The 22,492-nt window shown below is 46.0% G+C and overlaps 1 protein-coding gene across 3 annotated transcripts in view; it reads right to left on the bottom strand.

Annotated features, from left to right (window-relative positions):
* The window catches only part of PITPNC1 (phosphatidylinositol transfer protein cytoplasmic 1), a 242,912-nt gene that overhangs the window by 87,180 nt on the left and 133,240 nt on the right, over positions 1-22,492 (bottom strand). For all 3 annotated transcript variants that reach the window (XM_032429620.1, XM_032429621.1, XM_032429618.1), the window contains exons 3-4: positions 21,186-21,274; positions 20,233-20,240 (exon numbers count right to left, since the gene is read on the bottom strand). In XM_032429620.1, coding sequence (XP_032285511.1) covers positions 20,233-20,240; positions 21,186-21,274 — 97 coding nt within the window. The remainder of the gene's footprint in view (positions 1-20,232; positions 20,241-21,185; positions 21,275-22,492) is intronic.

The following is a 22,492-nucleotide window of genomic DNA, read 5'->3' on the forward strand; positions in this document are numbered from 1 at the left end:
AACATCACATGGCTGTGTGCATTCGGCATTCATCTGTCTTAATCCAAGTGAAACAAGCAAGCTGAACCGTGACTAAGGAAACACAGAAACAATCAATCCCAGTAATTGTCTTTACCGGAGAATGAAGCTCTGCGATTATTTATTAACACCTTCTTTGCTGTCTCCTCTCAAAACTCTCACTCCATAGCTGCTGCCCTCACGCACGCTGTCCCGGGGAGTTCCAAGGAGGGGCTGCTCATCACGAATCGAGACCCTGGAGAAATCGGAGCAGCTCAGAGCCCCACGGCGGAGCTCTTGACATGGGAACTTGGGGAGATGCACCTGCCGAGACCCTTTTAAAAATATCAAGCCTTCCGGCAAACTGATGGGTCCTTTTTAACCCATAATTCATAGGAGAATCAATGCAGTGCGTGCAGAGTGCCAGATGGCAGGAGAACAGAGTCGTCCTGGGTGGGGAGCTGGGTCTGGGTGTGTCAGAGTGGAACGTTCTGCGAGGAGTTTTTATCAGTTGAACCCCTAAACCACCTAACTAAGGTCAAATAAATGAATTTTAGCATTTGGGTATTAAGCCCAAATATGAAATGCAAAACTCCTATGCAAATTAGCAGATGCTGTTATTTTCTGAGTCAAGGACTTAGGTTATTTTCATATCAGAATGGTAACCCTGCCAGAGGCTGGGAGTGCACCTGGTTTGGCCAGGCAATGGGGGAGGGGGGGGAAACCCCTATGGGACAGGTCAACTCTAGGCTGGTCAGGGTCTTCTCCTATAGCAGGGGTTTGGGACTGATCATCACCTTGGGATATCCGATGGCTGGTTTTCGGAGCCCTGGAGGTGTGGTGTCTCAAGTTAAAATCAGGAGTACCTCTGGCCTGGAGCATTTTCAGAGCTGTCACTAAAATCTTTCTGGCTAGAAGTCCATCTTGAGATCAGGTTCTGCTCACCCCACACAGGTTAGCTGCCCTAAAAACCCAACCCACTAATCCTAGTAGAGCCTTAGCAGTTAAGCGAGGTTTTTCCTTCTTCCTGGCTGGCTTCTGAGGTTATCCTAAATCCCTTCCCTTCTCTAGACCCCCTGGGCTTCCCTCTTCCTCCCCTGCAGTGGATAATTTTGACTCATGGTTTAATAAGACCATGTGATAGAAACACCCAGAACGTCCCTCTCCTCCACTGCAGATCTGCTCATTCCTTTATGCTGCTTCTTATTCTTTGTGAATCAGAGAAAGACGCTGCTTTCTGCATTCCCGTGGAAAATAATGTAACAAGAACTGAGACACAGGGGGCAGCAGACCAGGGCTCAAATCTGAGAGGTATGGACTTGAGCAAATTATTTTGGCTTTCCCAGTCTCCGTTTCCCCACAACAGAATGGGGACCGCCCTTCTCTACTCTATAGGAGTGTTGAGAAGATCCATGAGATCATCCGGGTAAACCCTAGCACAGTGCCTGGCACGGAGCAGATGCACAACAAAAAATATTTGTAAGTCTCTTCTCTGGAAACTTGTTTCATTGATTATTTGCATCTTCTCCTGGCTTCCTTCCTGCAGCCTAAAAAAATATCATGAAAAGTGTCATATTCCTAAAAAACAAGTATCAAGTTCCCTCAGTGATGTTCTTTCCTTCATCTACAATCAATCCCATTTCTCCTTGTATCCACAGTGTAACCCAGTTGGCTCAGCGGGTTAAGCATCTGCCTTGGGCTCAGGTCATGATCCCGGGGTCCTGGGATCGAGCCCCACATCGGGCTCCTTGCTCAGCGGGGTGCCTGCTTCTCCCTCTCCCGCTCGCTCCCCCTGCTTGTGCTCTCTCTCTCACTCTCTCTCTGTCAAATAAATAAATAAAATCTTAAAAAAAAAAAAAAAAAAGAGTAGCCCATCCTTGCTGTCTGCATTTTTCCACCTCTCGCTCTTCTCGACCAGAGCAATAGGGTATGAAAATGGCCGAGTGTCAGGGAATTTTCAAATCAGCATTGCTTCCCTGTGCACACCCTGACGAACTCTCTACACTGTTCAGTATGAGCCAAGAATTCTGCCTTCCTGAAAAGCAGTTCCTTCTCTGCCTTCCCTTCCTTCCTCCACACCTTCAATGGAGGGGTCGCCTGGGTTCTGCCTTCTGCCCTATTTTTTTGCTCTGAACCCTCTCCCCCTTGGTGATCTCAGCTGCCCCTCACTTTTCTGTGACCATGTTCAAGCTGACATCTCTAACCCCGCCTGCTCTTCTCACGTGTCCAGCTGCCCACCGGTCACCCCCAACAAGAGTCCTACAGGCATCCAAACCGAAAGGTCCATACTGAGTTCAAATGTTCTCCTGCCCCGTACGAGCGTCCGAGGGCTGCCGTAACAAATTGCTATGAGCGGTGCGGCTTAACACCCTCAGTTCTGGAGGCCAGAAGTCTAAAATCAAGGTGTTGACAATGTTGTGCTCCCTCTAAAGGCCCCAGGGAGAACCCTTCCCTGCCTCTGCCAGCTTCTGGTGGCCCCAGGTGTTCCTTGGTTTGTGGGTGCATCCCTCTAAGCTTTTCCTGTGTCTTCACATCACCTTCTTTTCCCTGGGTGTCCTCTTTTTCTAAGATACCAGTTACTGGATTTAGGCCCACCCTATACCTAGTGTGATTTCATCTCGCATCTCAAGGTCCGTAATTACTTACAGCTGCAAAGACCCTCTTTCCAAAAAGGTCACATTCCGAAGTTCCGGTGGACATGAATTTTGAGGGGACACTATTCAACCCACTACCCTCACCCATCACATCCAATGAATGCCCACATCCTGCTGGCTCAGCTTCCCTCCTTAAAGGTAAGACCTAGAGTCTTCCGTATCTGACCCTAACTTTCTTTATGGCTCTGCCCTATATTCCTCCCACAGTCAGTCCCAGAAGACCACTCGCCATTCCCTGGAACACATCTGGCTGCCATGTTTTTTTTTTTTCTGCCCACAGTTCTCTCAACCTGAAGTCTCCTTCCTAAATCTTACCCACAGACCATCTCAAATCCCATGTCAGAATGATGATCCCATGTGTATAGGAAGCATTCTGTTCGTACCATTGTCACACACTTATCTCCTTTTCTATCTCCACAATTAGCCGACTGTGTGTCTGGCTCACCAGCCAGAAGATAAGCTACAGCATTTCCTTCAGGAGGATTCCTCCCCACTCCCTGGCATCACTGCCACAGTCCCCCAGACATTCGGGCCTTAAAGCTTCTGTTTCAGGTCTGCTTTCTGTGACTAAGGGCTTTGATCCAGCTAGGAACATACCATCTCACCTGGTCACCCTCAACTATCTCAAAGGGAGCACCTCACCTTCCAACCCTGGACTTTCTCAAAACACGTGGCATCCCCTAAAGATGCTGACACATTTCTATCAATGAGGGGGATTCCAGATCACCGAAGGAAGTGTCAGGAGTGTGGGAGCAGAAAAAAGAATTGGGAACCTTGACACAACCAACTGGAATGTGTCTCTCCTGAAGGGAGACATCAGGAGTGTCACCCATTGGCTAAAACTGGGAGGTGTCAAGGGATTCAGAAGACTCCTATGCTCTCTAGGGCACGGTCACTTGGGAGCACTGAACGCTTGAAGTCCCATGTGGCCCATGAAGGAAAGACTAAAACACTCATGGCAGACATAATTCTCAGGTGGCCCCCCAAGACTCTCAGCCCTTGGGATACACACCTTGCCGGATCCCTCCCCTAAAGTGTGGGCAAGACCTGTGAGAATAATGGGATAGTAGCCCCCCTGATTAGATTACCAAGGCGATCAGATGATGTTACATTTTATATAAGACTTCTTTTTTGAAGAAGCAGAGATTCTGGCCGCTTTGGAAGAAGTGAGCGGCCATGTGGTGAGATGGCCAAGTAGCTAGAGCCAGGGAAGCTTCCAGAAGCTGAGAAAGACCCCTGGAGACCAGCCAACGAGAAAACCAGACTTCTGTCCTACGACAGCAATGAGAAACCAGACTTCTGTCCTACAACACCCGCCAACCGAGGAGCCTGGAAGAGGACCCCGAGCCTCAGATGAGATTGGAGCCCAGCCTAATGAGACTCTGAGCCAGGACCTAGCTAACCTGGGCCCAGCAGACACTCTGAGATAATACATTTGTATTTGAAGTTGCTAAGTTTGTGGGAAATTTGTTATGCAGTGATAGAAAAACCAATAGTAACACCTAACCTCGAGAATCACCCGTTCGGCTTTCATCTGCATAAAAAAAATCACTCCCGTGGAAGTCTGAGTAGGTCTCAGGAAAACGGGGAATCTGTGCTCTCCTCACTTAGTAGTTCCAGCTGTGATGTCAACGGCTTTGTCCATGACCACTACCTACGGCCCAGGGTGACGTTTGCCAGTAACCGATGGCACTAAGGTTTGCCACGAGCGGGCATCCAGACGGAGCAGGACCCGCCTAGCCCACAGGAAGCAAGAATACAGTAGAAAGAATACAGGCTTTGGGGTAAAACAGATGTTGTTCAACCCCCAGCTGCTTTTCTCACAAACTGTGTGACTCGGAGGAAATTCCTCGATCCCTCTGAGCCTTAGTCTTCTCATCCATAAAACGGGCACGATACCAACCTCATCACTGTGGGGTGAAGACAAAATGACCTAGCATGGGGCGCCTGGGTGGCTCAGTCGTTAAGCGTCTGCCTTCAGCTCAGGTCATGATCCCGGAGTCCTGGGATCGAGCCCTGCATCGGGCTCCCTGCTCCGCGGGAAGCCTGCTTCTACCTCTCCCACTCCCCCTGCTTGTGTTCCCTCTTTCGCTGTGTTTCTCTCTGTCAAATAAATAAAATCTTAAAAAAAAAAAAAAAAAAAATGACCTAGCAAAGGGCCAGGCAGTGTCTGGCGGGACAGGAGCCCAGCCCACTGCACCCCTCCCCAAGGAACCCCACAGGCTCTGTGGGAAGGAAAAGGCTGGGGTGGGGAGATCCTCGCCTGCATACGTGCATGGACACACAGGGAGGCTGTGGACTTGCGGGGACACCTGACGGGGCCTTCCCAAGACGTGGGTGGTGGCCACGCCACAGAGCAGGTGTGCGCTCTCCCAGCCTCACTCTTCCGCCTGCCCCGCTGTGTAGTTGAGGACACATCGGATTGTCCAGCGACATCCTCCTTGTCCTCCTTCATCCTAAAGGCCTGGCACCCTGACCTCTTCTCTGCTTTCTTCGACCCCCTGCCAGCTTCAGGCAGGGAAACAAGAACACAACCAGGATCCCTGTGGACTCTCTGCTTTCCTAGATGTAAAAGGCTTTATGCCCGCTCGTTCACTCAGCCTTATCACAAAAACCAAGGCTCAGACAAGTTGAGAAACAGCATTAAAAAAACAGCATCTGGGAGCCCCTGAGATGACCCTGCTTACAGGGGGAAGATTGGGGCAGTGACTCTGAGCAGCAAGATGAGGCAGGGAGAGAGGCAATAAAGTGCCCTAATCCCCTGGAGCCTGGGGGACCTCATGAGTCACTTCAGCCCCTCCCTGCTCTCCTTCCTCCCCTGGGCCCATTAAAGATCCGGAATCTTCTTACTCATGAAAAATCTTTCTCCCCCCCTCTCTCTCTTCTTGCCTAGAAAAGCAGTTTGGCCAGGAGAATCTAACAGATATTCACATTATTACACACAGGGTTTGTTTTGCCCCTAAACCCCTAAAAATAGTAGCAGTGTCATGGGGAAATGAGAGAAATGAGGCAAAGCTCTCCTGTCATCTCCTCTTTGATTTTCTAGCTTAGATCCTCCAGAGCCAGAAGAGTCTCACGAGGGCTGCTATCATGTGTCCCTGCTATAACCAGCTTCTTCTGTACCCAGTACCTTTAATCTGCCTTCCATCCGCAATGGCGGACACAGCGCTCATCAGGTACCTGTGAAATCTCTAGTACCCAAAGCCAAATGTGCAGGAAAGCGAGGGTTCTTTGCAGAACACTGAAACGTGTGTGCTTGTATCTCTGGGAAGTGATGAGAGGATCTGCAGTCGGGAAGAAGAATGCCAGGAAAAACAAGTGAAGTACCTGGGCTTCTGCAAGAATAATTTCCAGACCAAGCACTCCCAGGTTCAGTGCCGGGAAAGGAGAGCAGCCTATGCAAAATGCATGGCAGGGCTGGATTTTCAATTCACTACAGAGATGCTTTGGAAAAATGAAAGAGCTATTTTTAGTCCAGTGATTGATTAGGGTTGCTATGGCAATAAGAAAACACTTACGAGAAGAAAACTAAATGTAAGCAACTCTTAAAGAGAAAGGGGCAAGCCCATGGGAATTTCATAGTTTCTGGGTGGTGCTGGAAGCCCTTTCTGCAGGCCCCGCGGGTGCACACGGAGAGCGGATGGTGGCTGTAGAGACCGGGTCTGGGCAGTGGAGTCTGAGGCTCTCTGGGGGGCTGCACCTCAGAGGCGTGCAGTGGCAAGACTTCTGGAAGAATGAGCACCATTCACGATGAGGATCACCATTATGGTCATGCCATCCTCCCTCAGCTCCCAGAGCATGATGAAAACCATGAGCTAAAAGCGTATTGATCCTGCCCTTCATCAGTTTACAAAGTAAAGTAAAAAATCACATTCTCTCTCACAGTAGATTTCTTAAACTTTCTTAATGATGCCTCATCTGGTGGGCTTGTTAAAAATGGACTCCAGGCCCCTGGACTGATGGATGACTTGCTCTCAGAAAGTCGGTGGAGCCCCCAGGGCCCATGCCTGAAGCCAGGACTTGATTGCTCTGTTCTTTTTTCTTTTCCTTTTTTTTTAAAGATTTTATTTATTTGAGAGAGAGTGCGAGAGCCCCTGTTCTTTTCTTTTTTAAATAGCTTTATTCACATCCCATATTATTTACCATTTCAAGTCTACAGGTCAGTGGTTCTTAGTATATTCAGAGCTGTGCAACCATTAACTCAATCTAATTTTAGAATATTTTCTTTAACCTAAGAAAATGCCCCATACCCATGAGCAGTCACTCCCCATTCCCACCTCCCCATTACGCACACCCTAAGCAACCACTAATCTAACTTTCTAACTCTCTGATTTGTCTCTTCTGGACATTTCATATAAATGAAATCATATCATATGTGGTATTTTGTGTCTGGATTCTCTGAATTAGCATCCTTTTTACGGCAGAGAAGTACTCCATTGTACGGATATATCATATTTACTTTATCCATTCATCAGCTGATGGACATTTGTTTCTACTGTTGGGCTATTATTAATAATGGTGCCATGGACATTCTTGCCAAGTTTTTGTGTAGACATACATTTTCATTTCTCTTGGGTATATCCCTGGAGTAAGACTGCTGGGTCATATGGTAACTTTATGTTTAACCTTTTGAGGAATAGCCAGGTGGTTTTCCTAAATGACGGCACCATTTTACATTCCCACCAGGAGGCTGTGAGGGTTCTAGGTTTTCCACATGCTTGCCAACATTTATTACTGCCCAGGTGTTTCTTTTTTTTTTTTTTTTTTTTTTTTTAAAGATTTTATTTATTTATTTGAGAGAGAGAATGAGAGAGAGAGAGCACATGAGAGGGGGGAGGGTCAGAGGGAGAAGCAGACTCCCTGCTGAGCAGGGAGCCCGATGTGGGACTCGATCCTGGGTCTCCAGGATCATGACCTGAGCCGAAGGCAGTCGCTTAACCAACTGAGCCACCCAGGCGCCCTCTTTTTTTTTTTTTTTAAAGATTTTATTTATTTGACAGAGAGACACAGCAAGAGAGGGAACACAAGCAGGGGGAGTGGGAGAGGGAGAAGCAGGCTTCCCGCGGAGCAGAGAGCCCGATGTGGGGCTCGATCTCAGGACCCTGAGATCATGACCCAAGGCGAAGGCAGACGCTTAACGACTGAGCCACCCAGGCGCCCCTCTTTATCTTTTTTTTTTTTTAAGTAGGCTCCACACCCAGCATGGAGCCCAATCTGGGGCTTGAACTCACGACCCTAAGTCAAGACCTGGGCTAAGTTCAAGAGTCGGATGCTTAACTGACAGAGTCACCCAGGTGTTTTTTAACCTAGGGAAGTTTTGGTATATCTTTGGGTCAAAATGATGATATTTCTTAACCCAGGGAAGTTTTGGTATTATCTTTGGGTCAAAATGATGATGTTTCTTAGCCCAGGGAAGTTTTGGTATTATCTTTGGGTCAAAATGATGATGTAAGGTAACCACAGTCAACATCCCTCATGTCCCGTCTGAGACAGACATGACACAACACTGAGGTAATGATGGTAACAGTACGGCACCATTCCAAGTATTTGATATATAATAATTCTTTCTTAACTCTTAACCCTCACACAACTCTAGGAGGGATGTACTATTATCACCCTCATTTTACAGATAAGAAACAAAGGCATGAGAAGCTTAAGTCATTGGCCCAAATCACATCACATGTACATGATGGAGCTGAGATTCGGCTCAAGCTGTCTGGTTTGGAAGTTCATGCCCGTGACCCTACCGCCTGCTGCCTCTTGAGCGTTAGGAAATCACGTTAGTGGAGTTGAGGGCTCAGTCAGGGGTGATGGTGACAGAGGCACAGGCTTTGCTTCTCAGTGTGTCCTGTGGCCACCGAGAGCAGAGCAAATATGGCTGCGTGCATCTGCCAAATGACAGATGTGCCCTACCTCAAACGAGCCCAAAGAAGAAAAAAAAAAGTTTACTCGAAAGACACACTGGGGAAATAATTATTCATTTAAGAAATGCACAGTGGTATTCCTTTAAATGCCAAAATATCCTAGTACCCTTCAGATACAATCATTTTCAAAAATTGATTTTAAATATGATGGCTTGAATTAATTCCTGCTGTAAAGTACATTCAAAACCCTGCTCAGGACTCAAGGAAGGGCATAAATTCTCAGGTGTAAAAAATATTAGGAATGAAAAAATGTTCATTACTGCATCATTGGTCTTATAAAAGACGCAGAAGCAACCCAAAGTCCACCAGTAGAGGGTTGGTTAAGTACATTGTGGAGAACTCTAAACCCCTTAAAAAGCAAAGTATGGGGCGCCTGGCTGGCTCAGTCGGTGGAGCATCTGACTCTTGATCTCTGGATTGTGAGTTCGAGGCCCACGCGGGGTGTAGAGATTACTTAAAAATAAAATCTTAAAGGGGCGCCTGGGTGGCTCAGTCAGTGGAGCGTCAGGACTCTCGGTTTTGGCTCAGGTCATGGTCTCAAGGTCATTAGATCGAGTCCCACATCAGGCTCCTCGCTCTGAGGGGAATCTGCTAATGATTCTCCCTCCCTCTCAGTCTCCCTCCCCCTATCCCAGCTTGTGGTCTCTCTCTCCAAATAAATAAAATAAATCTTAAAAAATAATAAAATCTTAAAAAAAAAAGTAAAGTGTAAAACAGGATGATCCAGTTTATAAAAAGGAAAGAAAAGCATGTTAAAAAAAGCACATTAGTATATGCACAGAAAACATGGAGAGATAGACACCAAAATATTCTCATGGAGGAGAGCAGTAGAAATCATGAGGTCTTTTCATTTTCCATGATATACATTTTTATAATGCCTGTATTTTATAATAAACATCTACTTTTTCCGTAAGTAGAAAAAAAATTCAAATCCAATAAAAAAGTAAATAAACACATCAGTGAGGCCCCCAAGGAACTGTATGGGATGTAATGGAAGTCACAAGGTATTCTAAAAATTCTCTTAATTTGAGTTCACTTAACTTAAAGGGGAGCATATTATAAGGAGAATGGTTGAGAAGATGGAGGAGGTGCAAGTGTGGGAAGTTTGGGAAATCGCTCTTTCAAGTGGTTCCTGTCTCATCGATCACACTTGTTCACAGAGTTCCAGGATGAGGAAGGATCGGAGAGGTGATATGGTTCTGTAGTTCAAACTGCTTTTTAAATGGCACCAGAGTTCTTTCTACAAATAGTGCATTATACAGGGACATGATGGCTGTTGAGGCATATCCATGGAACCTCCTGGATTGAGACGAGCAAAGTTTGAAAAATCAATGACTGACCTCAATAACTTAACGTTTTATTCCTGGTTAGCAGCCAGAATCCTTCCATGTCTGAGGACAAAACGTTTCCAAGGAGGCTTGGACACAAAAATGTTAAATGGAAGAGTTGAGAAGCTGGCTTGGGGTACATGAAGTGTTTATAGGCTTTCAAAAGATCATTTCCTTTTAGCTTTTATCTGGAACTCAATGCATTCCTCTCTGGCCATCTTGTTCTGTCTCCGTGCACGCATGTCCTCCGCTATCAATGAACATTAAACTCGATATAGACTTGACCTTCTCTCTAATGGAATTCCCCTGAAGACATTGATTCTCTGGTACTGTATTCTATATCATCATATTAAATGTACTCCAAGGCCATACAGGATATTTCAGCTTGAGCTGGGATCATTAATAAAAATGAACTTGCAGGGGCGCCTGGGTGGCTCAGTCGGTTAAGCATCTGCCTTCGGCTCAGGTCATGATCCCAGGGTTCTGGGATCAAGCCCCACATCGGGCTCCCTGCTCAGCGGGGATTCTGCTTCTCCCTCTCCTACTCTCCCTGCTTGTGTTCCCTCTCTTGCTGCCTCTCTCTCTCTCTCTGTCAAATAAATAAATAAAATCTTGAAAAAAAAAAAATGAACTTGCAAATGTTTCCAACGTTCACCAGCAGGAGACTTACATCCAGAATATTCCACAGGGCTAGCATGGTTAAGTCTAGGATTTAGGATTTACTATCTTTTCGGACTCTGGGGCTTATAGCCTGTGCTATTTGTAAAATAGTAGACTATGGGGGGAGGGTGTCAATCTGCATGTAGAGGCAGTTGAGAGACACCTAGATCTTAAAGTACCTTCCAACTTCTTTTATTCTTCATCAGGACATTTTATCCTTCCAATCTGAAAGAAATTTATTTGGAAGAGAGAGAGAGAGAGTGAGTGAGCAGGGGGGAGGGGCAGAGGGAGAAGCAGACTCCCCACTGAGCACAGAGCCCAACGGTGGCTCGATCCGGGGGCCCAGGGATCATGGCCTGAGCCAAAGGGAGACACTTAACCAACTGAGGCACCCCCAACCCAGGCCCCCCCCGCACACCAATTTCAAGAAGGTGCATGTGCAGCCGTCCCTCCCATCCACTCAGAATCTTAGTCATGATGCAGGGAAAGATGCACAGGAACTGAGGGGAGCTATCTGGGTTCCATCGGGTTCTTGGGTTCCAAAGGCTGTGTATGACTTTATACATAGAGTGGGTGGCAACGGCCATAGGGTAATTGGGAAAAAAACTGCAAAGATAGTTCCAGAAAAGTGAGAAGAGGAACCCAGTGGAGATTTAAAGAAGAAGGAGGAGGAGGAGAAATATTTTAAAACAAAGAGGAGAAAGGGATTGTGCGTAATAATAGAGATGAGGATGAATCAGAGTGATTTCCCTAATATACGCTGCATAGGAAGAAAAAGGTGGCCAAGAAGAGCAGTGTGCCCTGAAAGAGGAGTGGGGGAGGAGGAGAGGAAGGGAGCATGAGGAGGCGGAGCCTGGAGACACAGCAGGAAGACATCTGCTTGCATTCCAGCCCACACCACGGAAATGCACATCAGCCTCTCCCGGTTCCCCGGCAGCCTGCGCCCTGCACTGAGGCTCTGTTCATTCATTAGTTCATTCATCGCTGGAGCCTCTTCCGTCCTCTGACAAGCTGAGTAACAGCACCTCATAGAAGAAGCAAGGCCAGGAGGGAGAGGCCGCGAAGACATGAATGAAAATATGTTTTCTCAATGGGGCAAGGTTTGTTGCTGGTGCTTCTCTGAACATCGAGCAGGGAAACTAAATTCGGGCTCCTGCAATCTAAAGCTGGACCTGTCAAGGAGAAATAAGCAGAGGAGGCCTGTGTATAAGGAGAGCTGCACACGATAAAGGCAGGACAGGGATTTAAAGAGACAGGCAGAACGCATCAAATGAAGAAGAATTACACATAAATAACAGAGAGGGGTACGCATCAGAAGGATTCCCCAAATATATAGGTTGGCATACAGCCGGGTAGGAAACTTTCAGATTACAAGCCTTCTCAGTTAAAAACTGTAAGCACCACCCCTCTGAACCAAACTGGGCAAATTCCTTACCTAAAAATATATTTTAAGGGGCACCTGGGTGGCTCAGTCATTAAGTGTCTGCCTTTAAAATCTTTAAAATAAATAAATAAGTAAATAATGCAGACAATTTCCAAATGCTAATGTTATGGTAGCGAAGCCCATTCTATCTCCTGCCCTCTCCCCCCAAGATGGCTGAATTAATTCTCTGAAGTACAAAGAACAGCTTGGGAAGAGCTAGAGGAAATGTAAAGGGGATACACCAGACAGAGAACCCTGCTCCTTCCAGGCCTCTCGCTTCACAGGCACCTACAGATTGGGTTGCTGGGATGGGGAGACAAGCTCTAGTCCTGCACAAGGGCCACGGCACATCTGTGAATAAGCCGCTTTGCAACTGGTCCCCCCCCCCGTACGACCAGTTTATTTCCTAAATGGAAGCAAATCTGATGCGTGACCTCACTGTCATCTCGGGAGACTCCTGCCTTTGCTGTGTGGTCTCACAGCACTGACTTTGAAAAGACATTTACAGGTTATTACTGTTGGGAGCCCTTCAAACCACTGGAATTTGAGTAACAGTAATCATTATGCAATGTATTAACCCACTGAAATTTTACAGCACATAACATTTCCTGAAATAGAATTGACCCACTGACCTATTTTGTGGGTGCATAATGGCTCTAACCCGGAGAGAGGCTTCTGGCATTCCCCTAAGTTTTAGAAGGCTGTCCTTGCAAAATCCAAGGTCCCAAGGACAGGTAAGTGTGGGAAGTGCTGCAGGTCCCTTTTTGAAGATTCACAATGTATGGCAGAATCGTAAAGGCTCTGAGAAGTCCTGCAATAACAAAAATCTGTGTAGCTCTGCATAATCCAGTGCTGCCAGGCTTAACTGTCGGGGTGCACCATTTAATGGTAGGTATAAATGGTTGTAGATTGTCTCCATCTAAATTCTCTTGACCCCTGGAGATTTCTGAACTCGGCCATTCTGACTCTATTTATGACACCAGCCTCATGCCATGACCTCTGTCTCCATTGACTTCAACCATCTTTCTCTGGGAGGGTCCTCTTCTGGCCTAATTGCTGCTTTGCTCCTCAGTGCCCCCCAACTGGAAGACTGTTTCTTTGACCTGGTTCCCACCAGGTCCCAGTTCACATGGCCTCTTTTTTAAAGGGACACTGCCCTGCCCACCACCTACCGCCCACCACAATGATGTTCTGCCCTGGATATTCAGGGTTAATTGTGATGTGGAGATAGAAGTTATTTCCTAACTTACTCCCATCCCTACCCTGGTCTCCACGACTCCAAAGAAGGAATACTTAGGTACCATTATTCTCTTAGCTTATGTAATAGTTGAGACGGCCAGCTTGTCCTCTCATTTCCATCCAAACAAGACCAATCCTAGAGTTCTGGTATGAGTGTATTTTCTCTGTACTTGCACCTTTTTCCTTGTTACGTAATTCAGTGGTTTCTACCACCCTTGGCTCGGACTCAGTGGAAGGTGGGGGAGGGGAGCTCAAGAAGGCTCGACAGGCGTGGAGGTCATCGGTCTGCGCACACAGCACCCATCAGCTCTTCCAATTATCGGGGACCTGACGAGGCCCAGATTTCAAGTGACATTCCTATCCAGAACCATCAGCTGCTTTCAGAAATATACCTCAATCTCCCTGTTGGCACTCCTGGAAAGATGACCTGAGTTCACCCTGAGTGGCTGATGAGACATTCTCAACCGTGAGCACGCTTGATTCTTTTCCCTGGCTGGGCTGAACCAACCCCGAACAACTCCATCTCTCATTGTGCCTCAGCACCATTCGAGGTACTCAGGCAAGAGTCCTCTCCTTCTCCCTGCTCTGTTAAATTTACCTTCTCTACCTCTTTCAAAAAAATAATTACAATATTGGGGAACAGCGGATAGCCCACGACTACCTCCGCTCCTTGGGTAACTGCAGCCATTCTCACTAACACAAACGGGCCTCCCATGTGTCACTGTTCCTTCTGTGGATTCTTATGAAAAGATATTTTGGTGGAGGGGCGCCTGGCTGGCTCAGTTGGGAGAGCATGTGACTCTGGATCTCGGGGTTGGGAGTTCGAGCCCCACGTTGGATGTAGAGATTACTTAAATAAAATCTTTAAAAAAAAATAAGTAAAAAAAAAAAGAAAGAAAGAAAGAAAAGATATTTTGGTGGACTGGGATGGTCATGGTCCCCAAGTATATATATAGCAACTGTGTATGTAGGTCACTGCTGTCAGCTTACTATAGCTTACATTTTCAAATTCTTACAAATAAGAAAATTCTTTTTTCCCCTTTATCACTCCCAAGGCTGAGCTGATGCTGCTGAGCTATGTTCATAGTCCGGCGTTGCCTTTTTTTAGCTCTAGAGAAACAAAATTAGTGACTTTGGAAGGCAGCCAGTCTCTTCGGGCACCTTCCTTTGTGACTTTACAAACTACAGAAGAACCGGCAGGTTTTGAAGAACTGGCTAGATAGTCTGTCCTCTGGAAAACTGTCATCGTGTGATTCTTTGTTAACTGTGTAATTAAGATTTTTTTTTTCCTATAGCCAAGCTAAAGATATTTTTTCCACTTCCTGGGCAAATGGCATCTCCACATAATTCTCACCACACAGTCATACACGGTGATGAAAAAGCTTTTACGTTTTGATAACTGTGATCATGTTGAAGCCCTAGATGACCCTGAATAGAAAGTTCTCTTGTCTGGGTTTTATCACAAATGAGGGCAGCATGAGGTCTCAGTAATAGGTTGGACAGTCAGATACAAGACCTAGGGGATCCTAGGAATAGATGAACACTGCTCTGGGCTAATCCTATGAGAAGAGACAGCTGTCTAGAGTCCTCAGAGCCCCTCTGCCTCCCTGGAGGGTAGGGAGGCCAGGGTGTGGTGACCCCAGTGGAGAGTCAGGCCCTGGAGAAGTTTTGCTTTGGGCAAAACTTTGGGCACAGACAGGAAATATGGGCTTGAAATGACATCAAGAAGAGGTATTTAGGATTAAAGCACTGGGGGACAGAGAAGCCAACGGAAAAGCATTTCAAACAGGAAAAAAAAAAAGATGAAGACAATTGAAAGCATCTGTCATAAATCCAGGGAGCAGACCCTGTAGTCAGAGAGAAGAGTGGGCTCTTCCACCCAAGCTGTCGTGGGCAGAGAGCGTGAGAACTCGGCCGAGTCCAAGGCAAGGGTGAGGGGCTGGCTTCAGAGTGACCACTGCAGGCCTGACGCAGTGCACCTGCAGCCCGAGGGACCAACCCAGACTCCCAGGCACTGGGAAGGCGGAAAGAAAAACTGTGCTATGTTTAGGATGGAAAATCAAAGTGAACTAGCCGGGGAAAATGTTGCTTCCCTGTGGAGAATGAAATACAGACCTTGCTTGACATTCAAAGCCACCAGGACCTGCCCTCCCAGTGTCCAGGATCCAGCAACAGCACTGGCCCACTGGGCCTGGGGAGAGCACGCTCTGGACTGGACTGTGTCCCCTGCCCCATATTGAGACGTTGAAGCCCCGACCCCCCAATGTGATGGTAATGGGAGGTGGGGCCTTGGGGAGGTAATTCGGTTTAGATGCGGGCGTGAGGGTGGGGCCCTCAGGATGGGATGAATGCCCTCATGAGAAGAAATCAGATGGTTTGCTTTCTGTTTCTCCTAGTTCTGTGAGGACACAGCAGGAGGAGGGCTTTCTCCAGGAACTGAATCAGAGGATATCCTTGACCTTGGACTTCCCTGCCTCCAGAGCTGTGAGAAGTAAATGTCTGTTGTTTAAGCCAACCCTGTGCATGGTGTTTTATTATACAGCCCAAATTAAGACAGAGCAGGTGTCTCTAGGTTCTACTATCCCTAAGGTCCCGCTCAGATTCCACCTTCTCCAGGAAATCTTCCCTATTTGCTCCAGGGAGAATTTCTCTCTCCTCTCTACAACGCTCTGGGCTTCAACCATAGCACTTAGCACAGATTTTCCTGGAAATACTGACAGTTACGAATTCATCTGCTCGCACCGAATCTTCCCTAACTCCACCCTCTTCAATCCACTTCACTTTCTGAGCCAAATCTGAGGCCGGAAGTACTTATGTTGTTCTGACAGGTCATTTGATTCACCTCAGTGTTGACATGGTTCACGTCAGGACAAGTTCCTGGGTTATACAACTCCCTCTCTTCCTTTCCCTTTGGCCCAGCAATGTGCCCCTGTTCTTATACCCAGATAGTTGAACTTGAGTCTCTCAGACCAGTTCTGCCCCCTTGCTACTCCTCCTCCCCTAGGGTTGCCAGGGAACGAAAACAAAAACAAAAACCTAGAAGATGAGTAATCTTTCAGGAGAAGTATATTCTATGCAATATTTGGGAGATACTAAAAACTATTTGCTATCAATCTGAAAATTCAAGTTTAACAGGACATTCGGTATTTTCACTTGCTAAGGCTGGCAACTTTATCACTCCTGAATCTATGATCAAGTCACGTGTGAAAAATGGCTGTGTCCCGTTCTTACCTGGACACCTCCCTGAGGATTACAGCCCTGTCCCTGAAGCTCAGGGCCCCAGTCCAGAGACCAGGGCCCTTCTTGTCACGTTGCAATTGCTTGTCTGGCTGGAGTGCCCAGGGCCATTCATTCTGCCTGCTGGTATGAGTTTCTGCTGTCAGCCCCACTCCGAGCTCATCCAGCTCCGTGGGCAGGTCCGGTACAAGCCTGCCCTCTGGGCTGAATGATGGCCTGTCCCATCTTGCCTCCAGAAAACCCTATGCCTTGCTGGTCACTGCCACTGGAATGTTTAGCTATTTCCCACAAGATTGTGACTCCCCAAAAGGCAGGGGTTATTACTCAAGGCAACCTACTCCCATGATGCGTTACCTTGTCGGTGCTTAATAAATGGCTGTTAAGCTAAAACTGAAAGATGGTGTTATGGGTTGAATTAGGTGTGTGCTCTTCCCCCACCATGCCCGGCAATGTCCAGATATATGTTGAAGTCCTAACCCCAGTTCCTCAGAATGTGATCTGATTCGGAATTAAGGTTGTTACAGATGGAATTATTTAAATTAAGATGAGGTCATATTGGAATTGGGTGGGTCCTTAATCCCATAGGACTGGTGTCCCTGTAAGAAGAGGAGAGACAGCAAGGAGGACGCCATGTGAAGACAGACAGAAATTATAGTGATGCAGTCCCCAGCCAGCAATCACCTGGGGCTACCAGAAGCCTGGAAGAGGCAAAGCATTCTGCCCCTACAGGCTCCAGAGGGAGCCCAGCCCTGTCAATGACAGATTCAGACTCCCAAGCTTCCAGAACCGTGAGACAATAAGCTCGTGTTATTTTGTGGTACTTTGTTTCGGCAGCCCTAAAACATGACCCCAGGATTGCATTAGGGAGGAACTGACAAAAAACAAAAACAAGAAAAAATAAGGACCTAGAAGAGATCAAGGAATACTTGGAGTCAAACAGAAGGGGGCGAGTATGAGACAATACAACCATAGCTAACTTCTTTACGTTCTGTCCCAATGTTTCCTCAAACAGAAATAAAATCACATGGCCCTTTGAAAGTCCGAGCTGTGTGATTAGAACTCCAGGAGTCCTGTGGGGCGGAGGCTAGACAGAAGGAAAGGCCACGACCCCTGAGAAATCCTCCATCGCCTGCACAGAGATCGGCACAGGAGACCAAGTTCAAGGTAACGGAGGCGGGTCAGAAAGCCTTCCACAGGAGGGCTGCCTTGGTGCATCCCAGTGCGGATGGCTTTGTCGGGAGCTATGGTTTTCATTCTGTTGCACTCTGTTTTTGGAACTTCAGTACTATAATACATATTCTTAAAAAATGAACACAATGTCAAACATTTTTCGGACTTCATTTCTCTGTTAATCACCCCTACATTTCATGGTACGACGCATCACTGGCTTATGGGGAGTAAGTGCCACCAGTTTTGGGTCAAGTCAAGGTGACCTAATTCTGAGGCTCATCAGGCAAATAACTGCCCTTGCATAGTTGTAGGGACATGAATTCTCTTGTCCCTGTAACTACTGATTACATTTCAAATGAAAACTCCATGTACAAGCTTTTGGAGAAGTAGGAACTGGGGATAACATCAGATATCATTCAAATCAAATCACATCCTAGACAATTAGTGCCATCCAGACTAATAACTGGTGCCCAGTCTGCACTGAAGGACACCAAGATATATTCCCATTTATTTGCTCACAGCACTCCCATTGTAATGACAGCAGCTTCTAGCATTGCACAATAAATAATAGCAATGAACATTTATTGAGCATTTACCAGGCACCAAGGACTAGGCTAAAATTTCATGAGGATTACTTAATATAATCTTCACATCACCCTTATGAGATAGTTACTACATTTCCCCACTTACAGAATGATGAAGTAGAGGCTTAAAGGGAGGTAATTTGCACAACTGTTAATAGAAGCAGGATTCAAAAGATACCAACGTGTTCCTCGTAGAGACTGTGCAATTGCTAGAAGCCACGGAACTGGGGATAGTTGCCTGCCATGTAGAGGCAACATGCTTGCAGTTGTGTACATCGGGGGTTAGCAAACTAGAGCCTGGGGCCACATTTGGCCTGCCGCCTGGAGAAATGCCACCAGGCCAATATCTTTACATATTGTCTATGGCTGCTTTCGCAGTGACGGAAGCTGGCCCACAAAGCAGAAAATATTTACTATATGACCCTTTACAGAAAAAGTCCTTTTTTTTTTTTGAGTAGGCTCCACGCCCAGCGTGCAGCCCAATGTGGAGCTTGAACTCACAACCCTGAGATCAAGAGTTGGGAGGCTTAACTGATTGAACCAGCCAGGTGCCTCCAGAAAAAGTCTCTTAGATCACTGAATCCTTCTACTACTGGCTCTATGAAAGAGGGTTTATTCCAACTTTAGAGATGAAGAAACTGGTTCAGAGAACTCAAGCTGCTTTTACTTCTAAAATGCAAAATTTGTATTTTGCCATAGAATTGCTCTTTTTTTCCCCCAAAGTTATGGACATTAGGGAGGAAATGCTATATATATTCCTCTCATTTCATAAAAGAAAAGACATTTTAATACCCACAAATGAGGGATGTAATTTATTCCCCTGAAAGGAAACTTTAAGTGAAATAAATTTAATTTTATGCACAACTTGGAACACTATTCCTATTTTCTTCATTTTGCAAAGGACAGGTGAGAACATGGTCATGGACTAACATGAGTTCAAGAACTGGCAACTAGGGGGTCAATTGCTTAAGAACTTTGGGCAGAAAGTGGCAGAGCCAAAGCCAGAGGACACTCAGGCCTATCTGACTCCGAAGCCAGTGACCCTTCTACTCTTGTCCGTTGAGATGATCTGTCTTGGCCTCAGGCATTCCTTCTGCCATGCAAGAACTCTTTCTTGAGCACCCACTATGTGCAGGGTACCAGACTCATGCCAACGACACAACGAGAATCACTTTCTCCCATTTCTCTCTAACCACCTCTCTTTCCTTTGGCTGTTTTGATTAAGACCAAACACTCAACCCCTGTTACAACTCAGTTAACCATTGTCTTGTTATGACAACTTGACCTGTTGGCCGTTGAGGAAAATGATCCACACGAAAATACCACAGTGCAATGATACTCTAGGGTCCCTTTTTTTAGTGTTAAGTATTGACTCTAGAGGCCTTAGGATAGGAAGAAATTAAATGATTTTTATCAAGTCACCAAGACTGTCCAATCCAGAGCTCAGAGGAAAATAATCTCAATGAGGGGTGTTTGGCTGGCTCCATCAATAGACCATGCAACTCTTGATCCTGGGGTTGTGAATTTGAGCCCCACATTGGGTGTAGAGATTACTTAAATTAAAAAAAAAAATTTTTTTTTTTTAATCTGAATGAACGTCTTTCTAGTTACAAGGTCCTCTGATAAGTGATCAGGTCACATCTTGTAGGTATAAGCCCTGCCTTCCATCAGTAGCTACTATCATCACTTTAATAAAACCATGTTTCTAGAAACTGTTCTATTACAGTGAACTATCGCAAGTAGAGTAGTCAAGCTATTTAAAAATACAAGACAAAGTTAATTATGTAAAGTGATTATCAAGGCATTTTAAATTAACATTCATATTCTTGAACAAATGAGACCATGCCAGTGAGTACATTATATATAACTACGTAATAGCCTACATTTAAATATTTCTGATTCTAAATTATTTCTCTATTTTTTTTATTACATGGATAAAATGAGAAGTACCCGGGAAGTTCAAATTACTCCACTGATCTTAAGCTGAATATTTAAAAATGATTAAATGAAACTTACTGTGTATTCTGGTCCCAGATGTTCATTTGGGCAAGAGAGAAAAGAAAAAAAGAGACAAAATGATGATTCAGACCATGCTTATATACAAAATAACACCATAGAACTAACAAGTACTGGTGAATTATATTAAAAATATGTTAAAGAAACATTCCAAAAATTGAACTTTCATAAATATCTCCATATTTGCTCTTGAAACTCTTTCAGCTGATACTTTTGTGGTTGGGCAGATAAGCACTGTAGACAAGATTCAATTAGCCTACAGGTTTGTGGCTAATTAAAAACCAAAGAGTTGGCATTATAAAGGCAGAATTAAAGACTAATAATTCCAGTGGAGCATTTCATTAACCACAAAGGAAATCTTTTAAGTGGAAAAGCAGCTTTTATAACCAATAAGAAGAGCTTGTTATGATGACATTCAAGTGGGATCTCAAGTTTTCATGTTTGAGGGCAAGAACCAAACCTTCCAGATTTGGGGGCCACAGTTTCTAGATCAGTATCAGCACAGAGTTTATTACATGTGAGAGGGAAGGTGAGCTTAAAATTATCATATTATCCCACTGCAAAGGAAGTAGTTCGGGGCAGAGAGACCCAATAGAACCTTTTACATAAATTATAGTTAAGGTTTGGGGGTGGGGAGTGGGGCTCTTTGGGGGAGGGGCTGTAAAATAAATCAAAATAAACAACTTGTTTGATTTATCACTAAAAAGAGTTTCACCTTCCTTCTCCATAAGGTATTTACTACAATCACTTTCAAAAAGAAGACGGGATGGTTTATCTTAATTCCTACCTGCTAGAAAAAGCACTGACCTAAAAAGATGAAGGCAAAAGGTGACGGGCAGATACCACAGGGCTCTCCCAAGTCCCTGTTTGGATAATAAACCCTAAATCAGTGAAATCGGCTACCACTAGGTCCTATTGCTACATGTGACATACGGGTTATAAACAGGACTTACCTGTAATTGTGTAGGGATAATAGTTCCAAGCCTTTTCTGTAACATAAAAGATTTTGGGAACAACAGCTCTAGCCCAGCTAGGCAGTTTGCTAAGAGGAAAGAGAAAAAAAAAAAAAAAAAAAGACCATTAGAAAGAGTCTGCCCAGAGCCTCACGTGCTGCCCACACCTTCCTGGATAAACTGCTAGAGAAAGCAGAGGCTCTCCTAGGCAGTCCTTCTCTCCACAAGTCATCCCTTCCCCACCCCTCTGGTCTTTGCCAGAGTTCACCATTCTCTGTGCATTATTCATATGCTCTTAAAATGTCGGAAGGCAGGTGACGACAGCCTGGTGGTGGTGGTGGGGGTGGCAGTTCATAGTATTGTTAGCCTCTCCTCTATGATTTGATTTACATGGACATGAGATTTCAGCGCCTGGCAGGTGCCCTGTTGGGAGGGTTTGGCCAGCCTGGCCTTGGTCTCCTAGGAGTCACACGGCAGAAGTGATAGGACGCAATGTTTAAGCCCCAGTACGGAAGGGGACAGAGGCAAATGGTAGAGCCAGGTGTCAGCTTAACAATCTGCAAGAGTGAGGTTTTATTTTATTTTTTTTAGATTTTATTTATTTATTTGACAGAAAGAGACAAAGCGAGAGAAGGAACACAAGCAGGGAGAGTGGGAGAGGGAGAAGCAGGCTTCCCGCTGAGCAGGGAGCCCGATGCGGGGCTCGATCCCAGGACCCCGGGATCATGCCCAAGCGGAAGGCAGACACTTAACAACTGAGCCACCCAGGCGTCCCAAGAGTGAGGTTTTAAAAATGAACTAAAGTAGCAGACAGTCACAATTGTAGAGATGTGAAGAATAACAAAATATAGCCCCTCGATGACTGCAGTCCGTTGACTTGTGTCCCTTGCCAAAGATCTGTCCCTGTCCTAACCCCCGGCACCTGCGAATTTACCCTTATTTGAACAGCAGGACTTGTGAGGATGTAATTAAGGACCTCAAGGTGGAATCCCCTTGGATTTAGGGTGCAGGTCCTCACTCCAGGGACTGGTGTCCTCCTGAGAGAGAGAGAGGAGGCAGATCTGGAGACAGGGACACACAGAGCGGGGAAGCCACGTTAAGACAGAGGCACACACTGCAAGGACGCAGCCAAGGATGCCGCAGACCCCAGACGCTGGGAGGGAGAAGCCGGTCCGAGCCCCTGCAAAGAGCCAACAGCGCCAACACCTTGATCTCAGACGTCTGGCCTCCAGGACTGAGACGACACATCTGTGTGGTCTTAAGCCTCCCAGCTTGGGAGGATTTGCTGGGATAGCCACTGGAGAATA

This window comes from Phoca vitulina, unplaced genomic scaffold, assembly GCF_004348235.1.
Source record: "Phoca vitulina isolate PV1807 unplaced genomic scaffold, GSC_HSeal_1.0 scaffold41, whole genome shotgun sequence".
In the NCBI taxonomy this organism is placed as follows: Eukaryota; Metazoa; Chordata; class Mammalia; order Carnivora; family Phocidae; genus Phoca; species Phoca vitulina.